Raw genomic sequence first — 10,530 nt, forward strand, 5'->3', positions numbered from 1 at the left:
TTCCTCTTCCTTGATGCGTACCTGATGGTATCTTGATATCAAGTCAATCTTTGAGAACACTGCTACTCCCTTAAGCGGATCAAATAAGTAATCAATCCTCGGCAATGGAAACCTATTCTTGATGGTCACTTTGTTCAACTACTTGTAGTCAATGCATAATCTGAGAGTACCATCTTTAGTCTTCAAAAACAATACCTGTGGGCCCCAAGATGATACACTTTACCTAATGTATCCCTTCTCCAACATTTCCTTCAACTTCAACTCCAACTCTACCAACTCATGTGTGCTCATCATGTAAGGCGCTTTTTATGCTAATCTCTTCGAGAAAAACATCTTGGAACTTCTGTAGAACTGGGTATCTACACAAAAAATCTACAACCTCAACTTCCTTACCTTTGTCACTAGAAATGTGTACTGCAAATAATACACACTGTTTTCTATGACTACACTTTTTCGACATAGCTTTCACCATCCTTACTGATGTGGATTTCTTCTTCCCCTGTAAGAGTCTTGGTTCCCCATTGTCATCCATACACTCAATGGATTTTCCATAACAATCCACCTTGGTCGTATGAAAGTGCAACCAATCCATGCCCAAAATCATACTATATGATCCCAATGGTAATACATTCAAATGTGTTGTGGCAGGCATACCATTCAAATAAAATGGACAAGCTCTTACCCAATTGTGAACTCACTTCTTTGTACCTGTACCCAATTGCACTAACCAAAATTCTACATGCACTTATTTATTCAAACCACACTTATCCACCAAGTGAGGACTGACATAGCTATAATTAGATCCAGGGTCAATCAAAATAGAAACAACTTGATCACAAAGCTTACCATCCATCTTAATGATAGATGTCTGACGGTCTTCCTATTTTTTATCCAGTGTTTCATAGATAAGAGAACCGCTCTAACCAACATCCCCAACAATATGTGCCTCATGTACAATATATATCTGAGGTCTACCACCTTGATTTTGTGGACAATCTCTCTTAAGGTGTTCCTTTCCACATGTCCAACACTCCAACCATCCAGTACCATCACCTCTATGTTACTGTTGTGATCCATGTCCCTGTCTAGCTACATTGAACTTCTTTTGTGGTGCCACATTTTCTTTCTCTTCTACATTCTAAGGCCTTTTTATTTTCGGCTACCATTTACCCTTACCTTTATCCTTATCCTTCCCTTTCCATCCTTGCTGAGATTCATTCTTACGCTTTGATTGTTCACAGGAATTCTTTAATTTCCCAATAACTTCATCAACTGACCAAGGCTCATCATACTCAATCCAGTCTCTAAATGTTAATTGAAAACAACTGAAAAATCGTTGAACTTTAGCCTTCTCATCTTGAAGATATGGTAGATACCTCAATATCTCTAGGAACTTAGTCATGTACTCTTAATCTTTCATTGATCCCATCTTTAGCTCATAACATTCTTTGGCCTTACTGTTGTAGTACGTTTCTGACAAGTAATTCTTCCTTAAAAGTCTCTTGAACTCATTCCAACTCAATTCCTCCATCCTGATGCCTCTGACTTGCTTCACATCTTCCCACCAAATGTCTTCTTTACCTTTCAGGCTAAAGAGAGCAATTTTGGCCTTCATGTTTTCTGTGTACTCATGCAACTCAAAGAACTTGTTCATACCAAGTATCCAAACCTCTGCATCTTCTGGTTTCTTCAAGTCTCCATCAAAAGTAGGTGGGTTTTCTTTCTTAAAATCATCTGGTAAGTATCCTCTATCACTCCTCCTGTAAAGGTGATAATGATAACGATCATGATGCCAATCAGAACCAGAACTAGAATAATACATGTATCCACCACTTCTTCTATCGAGAGTATCCAACAATCTTCCATCTCTAACCGTGTCATCTTTATTTGACTTGTGAACATAATGAGACCTACTGCCATATGCCCCATTAGTTTTGTCCTCCTATCCATGGCTGATCCGAAGTGGCCCCTGTCACTGAAATTATGAAAAAATATGAAGGAGTATTGCATTAACCTTTGCTTATTTCTCTTGTGCCTACATGATTTTTTCATTGTCCACCTTACAACTCCTTATTTATTCCTTCAAGCTTCTCAATGTGTCAGCTAAGTCAAAAGAGTTCCCAACACCATGTTGCTCCTTTGATTCATAGGGAGAATCTTTGTAGTCTACTAACCTGCCAACCATTTTGATGTCTTTCCTGCAAGGCATACTATGTCAGCTAAACCAAATCACAAGAAACAAACGTACCTTAGCAAAGTTTGGGGAGGATATCTCATCTCCAAGATCATCAAATCAACATAATACATGTATAACATAATAATAACAACATATAGACATATAATACATAAGCATATTACCATGCAACCATCAGTCTAGCTAGAGTCCAGTCATCAATGCATGACCATATCAACTACACATACCATGACCTCATGCATGAAAAAAACAATCATACCAATGTACGCTGACAATACGCAAGAATAAACAACATGTCACCAACCATATAATCATGACGACACACTTCACAACAAAAAAAGCCTCTTTCACATGGAAACATCACTATAACCCTGATCGACACCATGCATATGCGACAAGCATATAGACCACAAGGATGGTTAACCCGCGTGCAACCGACATGAATGCATGACCAACACACACCACCCATCCAGACCAAGGGGTGAACCATGCTCTGATACCACTCTGTTGTATCAGATATGGCCCAAAGATAGTGCAACCCACTCTGATACCACACCATATCACCCTCCTCTAACATCTACCCAAGTAACCAGCCAATTAAGGTAAACATGTGACGAGAGGCTACTATGATGGGATTCAACCTCCTATGTGACCTTAAGGAAGTGGAATCGACAGAAACAAAACATACAAACCTTCCACATCAGTAATAGGACTCCCATGAACCATCCCAACCTCTCAAGTAACCAACCCTTGGGTCCCACTGAGTTTTTAGACCAATTAACCCCTGGACGCTCCCATGATATGGGCATGCATGCATCCAAAAGGCTCTGGACGCTCCCACAACATGGTATGCCAACATCCAAGGACTATTTTTCTCAGTGTTGTGCCAACGTCCCTGGGATTTGAGCCACTTTTTCAAGCCCAGAGCCCAGGTCACTGCCCAGAATTAAATGACACCTTCATAATAGAAAGATAACAAGGGAATGATGATACAAATGCAATTAATTGAACAAGGGCTTGACTGGACCCCTACTATCCATGAAAAACATTTTGTCAAAAATATCACAAATATGTAATCTACAGGTGTAAAAAACATATTTAAGCATACGGGTCTCATACTTATTTGAGAATCGCTAAGAAGCATTATTACCTTATATCATTAGCTGCATTATCATCTATTAGGTCATAGATATGTTGTTCGTTCATTTACCAATGAAAACATGAGGAAATCCATACATCATCACGGTCATAATACATGCTTATAACTAGCATAATAACAACAGAGATATGAAGGATACATCAGCCATAAAATCCACATATAAGCCAATACATTTATACATAAGATATCAAGGCAAGAACCTCCTATTAATGAATGCAAAATCCAACCCAAGATGGGACTACCATGTTCCACCCGACCATAGAATGGATGAGCCAAATATTTCTTCAGCCATTCACCCCCTACCATATTGCAAGCATGAACGTGGGACTCAAGCCAAAAGAACCAACCAAGGCATCCCGAGGCTAAACCATCTCACCCTCATCAATAGAAACCAGGCTTTATTGTAATCCACGTCACATTACTAGGACAACATAATAAACATGTAATAATGGGCTTTACCATGATCTCCACCATATCACTACGCCAAAACAAGCATGGATGCCACCAGATTTCTCCACCTACACTGTGAGGAATTTTCTTATCTCGTAGTCTCTCAGACTTTATCGCAATCCACGGTCTGATCTAGGGATCACTATGCCATAAACTGAGACACCAACCTCTAGGCTTTACCGTATATCCCGCCATTCACCGGAAAAAAATCCTAGGCCTAATAAAGGGAAAACACCTCTAGGATTTACCGTATATCCAACCATTAACTAGTCAAGGATTCCTAGGCCCACCGGGGCAACAAAAAATCTGACTTTACCGCAACCCACAGTCTAGTTCAGGGGTCACTAGGCCATGTGTTCTATCATCCAAAGATCCACCTCACTAAGCTTTGAATCCATCCGACAATCGAGCTCAACCAAAACATGAGAACCCCATCACCCCATGGCTATCTCGAAATGGCAAGGTTAGGCTAAAGACATTGTCACGCCTGGAAAAACCCATGCCATAACAACAAAGAACCTCATGCAATACCATGCATGCCAAATATAGCAAGGAAAACACACATGAAAATCGATACCTGCAAAGGATCTTGTTGTAGCTATTTGATCCTACTCTTCCTTGCGTGCTCCTTCTGTCATCTTGCCTTCTTTGCCTTTCTTGATCCAATGCCAATGCGCTCCAAGAAAACTCTAAGTACCCAAGAGAAAGACAGAGAGAGAGAATAATGAGAGAGCTCCAAAACTAAACTGACAAAAGGCACCAATTGATCCTCATAAGCTTTTTTTTTATCAATTAGACCTCTATTTTATTCATTTTCCATTATTTTCCTTCATTTTCCCATCACATGCAACGTTTGACCTTTCACCTCCCTTTTCTCTTAATTTCCATTATTTTCATAAATAAATGTGCCAAAAATGCTATTTTTCCTTTCCAAAGCATTTGCCATTGCCTTTGCCAATTTCCTTTGCGATAATTAACCAACCAATAGCCTCACTAGGATGTTTTTCCCAACATTCAGCTTGGAATAGGTGTCCCATCAAGTGTGGTTATTATTTTGCAATTCTTGGATATCTTCAACAGATCTTGAGGGCAAACAATTATGCTATGTGCATTAGGCACATGCAAAATGTAATTTTGTTTCTTTAATAAAATTGCACAACAAAGTTCAAATATATTCAAGAGTGTTCTTTTCTAATTCAACCCACAACTTGAGGGCAAACAATGGCACATGCAAAATGTAATTTTGTTTCTTTAATAAAATTGCACAACAAAGTTCAAATATATTCAAGAGTGTTCTTTTCTAATTCAACCCAGTAACATATAGATGTATATATTTTATATTAGTTAAAAAAATCAAACATATCCTACAATGTTCATTACTACTGTCAAACTAGGTAATTATTTGGTGTAATTATCTACCGTTATTGTTTATGTAATTTTGAAATTTTTACAAATTATTATAATTCATTTTTAAAAAGTTTTTAAGTGACTTAGTTAAGCCTATTAATGAAAATATATTTGGAAGATGAACAATCAATCTCAACTTTCAATGTGATGAGTCCGACTGGAGGAAGACACTATAAAGAGTAGAACAAGTTTGAACCTACTTTTAAATGGGTATTTGCAAGCAAAATAAAATATATAAATAGTAGAACAAGTTTGAACCTACTTTTAAATAGGCATTTGCAAGCAAAATAAAATAGAGAGCATGCATTTTATAAACTTCTTACAAATAATAAGAATAAAATTCTCTCGAACTTATGCTAACAACTAAAATACCCAAACCCAATTGTGTCTAGATTCAAGTAAAAAATTATTCAACCCATCATAGTCTTGGTAATCACACATTTGTTATTTCCATAACCAACCACAAAGTATAATTGCTTTCTAATCATACTAATAAATAGACTAAGTGTATGAAATGAAAGATTACCATTAGTAAAAAAAAACTACATAAAGCAATCAAAATCAAACTGAAACCACAATTTGACCTAAACAAACAAAAAAAGGTTAATTAATGTTTTATATAGAATACTAATAACCCATGAATATAGAAATTTCAAATGAATCTCAATCTTTAAACTTCAAATTTTAAGCTCAAATATATGAATGAAGATGCAAACTATCTTTTCTAATAAATTCAAAAACCTATTATAATTGAATCTATGCTTATTTAGAAATCTAAACATTCTTAAAACATTTTATAGGAATCTCACCTAATAAAATTATTGATTGTTTTTATTTTCTATAATTTTATTTAAAATTATATATATATATATATATATATATATATATAAAATTCTTCATATTAGTAACAAAAAAATAACTTTATTTGTAATATGCAATTGAAATTTATCACATTACAAATAAAATTAGTTTGGGCCTCCAGTATGTTTTAAAAGTGTTTCTGATTGTTAAGAGCTGTTTTTTTTCATACGTAAGAAAATAATTCCTTAAATAACAATGATAATGCAACTTACATTTATATATAACAGTTATTACCAACTGTCCCATTGAAGTATGTATAAAATATGTGTAAATATGAGTCAAACTTAACCCCGGTTAGGAGCAATACAAAATACAGCGAGAACTTCATTGTTCATTTAAAAAAAAAGGTCCATCTGATGCGCTGATGTCTGCCTTATTGTTCTGTTGCTTAGCTAATCATGTCTTCGGACAAAATAAATGTAATATCGGCCGAGCCAGCAGTCCAACACGTATTCAGTACCTAGCAAAAGTACTTGTTAAAATAAGTATTTAATGACATTCACAGGAACAGAGCAATTTCAACCATGGAAGTGGAGATGGGCGCAGAGGCCTTTGAAAGTCTATGGGAGCTTCACTGACCTGTGAAATTATTGTCGTATTTTCATTTAAAACTTAAAAAATATGCACACGCGTATACTGCTTTACTCAAAACATCGTACAACGGAACATGCTTGTATTGTTCGCAATATCTATTATTAGGTAAATTATCAATTTCAGTCGATTTGCCCGAAAGAGGATGGCTAGCATATTCAATTAACCTGCATTGCTTGTGGACAACGAACGACATGAAAATCTCCAGCAACTGCCATCAACGATAGCAGTGAAACCGTCCAAGCTGCCATTTAAATTTCACTCAATTTAGGAGAAATATGCCACTGCTACATTACATCACCATCCCAAGTCAGCGTAATAATATACGCGAAGTATATATCAATTCTATACAGCAGCAACAATCAGAAGCGGGGGGCAACCTGTGTATCCCTTGTTCAACACTAGGAGTACTGTCTAATGTACTTTTGAAGTATTAACCACATGAAAGCGGGTGATATTCTCGCATCACCTCGGCTTCGTTTCTCCTGCGTTATGGACAAGCAGAATTGATGCAGATGCAAATCTCTTAGAATTGCAGTCCTTCGAATGTCTGGCCGAATTGCCAATTTGCAGGAGCAACATTATAGGAAGTGATGGTTCTCCCATCGCTGGTGGTGACCTGGAAGGACAGAGTCTGCCCATTCAAATAGGAGTTGCTCTGCCAATTCTGTCCCCAGTTGCGGGACATTGCTTGCCAACCAGTGTTGGAACCTTTGATGGAAACCGCCTCCACATCCCCTGCACCTCCTACGTTGGTAATGAGTACCAAATTGAAGTAGGAGTGCCCATTGATCGTGAATCGAACTCCACCTTTCCTCACGCATGGTACTCTGCATACATAAATATTAACCTTGCCGCTTAGGATTTCATACCAATTAAAGTCAAGTTGGGAATAAATTTTCAAAATTGAAGAATAGGAATATAGTGTTGACTGACTAATTAGGGTAAAATTTAATTACCTTCTGAACATGATTGGAACAATGCCACTTCTGTATATGGCAATCTGTTGAAAAGCAGGTTGAGCCATGTCGAAGTGTTGGAGAGGTGGATTGCACCATCCTCCATTGTCGTTGGGAAGAGCAGAGTTAGGGGGGCAGAGGTTAGTAGCAGTAACTGTCACAGTGCCCGGTAGACACCACTGAGGGTCGGACTGCTGGTTGCATTTCATTTGGTAGCAGGCTCCGCAAGTAGCTCCATTGTTGAAAAGCGCCGTGCTCAGAGCTGCAGTGTTCGTTCCATATCCTTGGCTATACAAATTACCGTATCCGCACGCACCGCCTGTAAATTAATTTGACCATCGATTTGCTTAGCTAACATATGGTATCAAATTTATGAATCTAAATCTGAAACTGCAAGGCGATTTTTTAAAGCTTATATCTATGCCCAGCCAAACGTCCATAAAACTGGAATTTTGTCGAACTGTGAACTTACCCATTGTGCCGGACGCATCGCTGCCACCGTAAAACGTAGCATGTGCGGATTGCCAGCCATAATCTAGTGCATAAGCTGTACTAGCTATCCACAACAAACCGAAAATTGTGGCCAGTTTTACAGGCGCCATTTCACGATGAAATAAATGGTCGCTAAGGATAAGTAGACCTCCCCTTAATCAATACCTACGGTTGGAATCAATTCCAATAGAAATCAGAACTGATTTCTGAATCGATATTTGATTGGTGGACTCTGAGATGTCTCCACACATATATATATATAGAATAGGGAGGTGCATAAGCTATCGAATTTTTCTTCCGCGAAGGGCGGCGCCTACTGGAACTTACATTGTTTAGACATAATCTTGTAGAGTAGTTGGCTGCACATGCACCGCACTTCAAAGAAACGGTGGCCGCGTTCATTTCCCGCGATGGGGCCACCTGCACATGGGATCCTGGAATCGGGTGAATTTTGCGATGATGGAGGAGCCGCTTCTTATGTTCAAAGTTTTGAACATATTATATTATGACAGACACTCAGGTAAAGGCGGGAGGCAAGCATTAAGGTTATATTTGTATGCTTTCGCTACTGATTACATTGATAACGAAGCCAATGTGCGTGAATTTACTTCTTCGTATCTTCGCTTGATTATAGGAATTCTTTTTATAAATTTTATATAAACGTTATTCGTAAGTAGGTACAAAGATTATTTTTTATTTTTTTTTTCTTTCCTGGGTGTCTGGGCTGAACCGATAATTTGCAAAGACAAAACATAGAGGTCAACTGTTTAAAAGTGAAGTACACATGGGTGTTTACACATGAGAACGTGGGGTACGTGATAAGGGCGAGACGTAGATAAGTGAGTTGAATGCGGCGACTTTGAAGGCCTCCCAGAAAGGTATCCCTTCTCATATTGATCTAAAAAAATTAGTTCATTCCTAATTCTTAAAGTTCATAAACAAATATCATACTTCTGCGATTTAAGTCTATATTTTGTTTCCATTGTTTTTTAATTCATGAACTCGTCAAACAAATTGAAAGCCTATGTAGTGGTGGGCCCATATGTGAAAGCGTAGTTAGTGCTCCGTAAATTCTAATCTTTAATTACCAAATGCCTACTCGACAATCCTATCTTCATGACAAAGCAGTGTTATACGGATAAAATACATTTTGATGAACAATGAATTGTATAAAGTTGAAAACGTGAAAGGTGATATGAAGCAATTTAGGTCCACGATAAAGTCAAGCGATAACGTGAAGAATGTTTCGTGATAGGTTTGCTTAACTTATATATATAGCACAATGGATTGGTGTTGGTGAGAGAAGACACTGAAATTACCAAAATTGCTCATCGCTTTGTAAATCTGTAGGCAATTCATTGAGTTGATATTGTGAATATTAACTGTTTTAAAGTAAATAAAGAGGAAGTGATATTTACTTGTGTTTATTTCGGGAATAGATTTTTAATTTAATTATTAAGCATTATTAAATAAATAGAAGAAATTTAATTTTAATAGGATATTTTAAAATATTTTTAATAATATTTAGAAATCAAAAATAAAATTTATCTCTAAAATAATTAATCTAATTATATAAATACCAATAAACATTAATTTATAATAGACATTAAAATACTTATTTCATCATACATTTCACATTGTTAAAAATATAAAACTAATTATATTATTATTAGTAATAATAAAAAATAAAATAATATATAAATTCAACCTATATATATTTAAGAAAATGTGTAACAATATTCTTAACTATGGATATTCACCTCCATTTTATTATGAAAGTTCTTAATCTATAAATAAGCTTAATTTGTAAATAGGCTTTGTCACAATACCATAGCTTATCAATACCACATGCCAAAAAACCATAGTTCATTTCATATAAGATTGGTTCATATGATATTTTTTGTAATTAATCAATTTAATTAAAAGAGAAAAATGACACAACTATTTTGCAGATAAATCTTGAATTTTGATCTGTAAATACTAAAAATATTTTATGAAAATTAAATTCTTATCATCCACCTAATAACTATAAATAACTAAATTAAAATTCTATAAATCTTATTATTGACATAATTATACTATTTTTTCTTTTTAATTAAATTAATTAATTACATCTCTATCATTTTATCAAAATACAAAATACCGCAATTAATAAATAAATAAATCATTGTATCACAATCCAAACAACAAAAAACTTAAAATGTAAATGGGAGAAATTAGTGGACACATTGTTTTGAGGAGGAAGCAGGACTTTGACCGCCGCTTTGAGGACTATGCATTTAAATTAATCGTTGAAGTCTCTTTTTCAGAGGAAAGATTTAAAGAGGTCAAAGGTTATATGTTGGAAGTTGTATATACAGAAAATTTAGAGGTCAAAGATTATTTTGGAAGTTGTATATGCAGAAATGCAATGTAGC

General features: G+C 35.9%; 1 protein-coding gene across 1 annotated transcript; it reads right to left on the reverse strand.

Annotated features, from left to right (window-relative positions):
• Window positions 1-6,593: 6,593 nt before the first annotated feature.
• Window positions 6,594-8,328, reverse strand: LOC149164835 (expansin-A2-like). The gene is made up of 3 exons (XM_089431001.1): window positions 8,094-8,328; window positions 7,622-7,940; window positions 6,594-7,492 (listed from the first exon to the last, which is right to left on the reverse strand). The coding sequence occupies exons 1-3, from the start codon at window positions 8,221-8,223 to the stop codon at window positions 7,189-7,191; spliced, it is 753 nt and encodes a 250-aa protein (XP_089287127.1). The 5' UTR covers window positions 8,224-8,328; the 3' UTR covers window positions 6,594-7,188.
• Between the last annotated feature and the right edge of the window lie 2,202 nt (window positions 8,329-10,530).

This window comes from Pinus tabuliformis, chromosome 5_1 (genome assembly GCF_031772625.1).
Source record: "Pinus tabuliformis cultivar Carrire ecotype Pingquan chromosome 5_1, CPIR1, whole genome shotgun sequence".
Taxonomy (NCBI): domain Eukaryota; kingdom Viridiplantae; phylum Streptophyta; class Pinopsida; order Pinales; family Pinaceae; genus Pinus; species Pinus tabuliformis.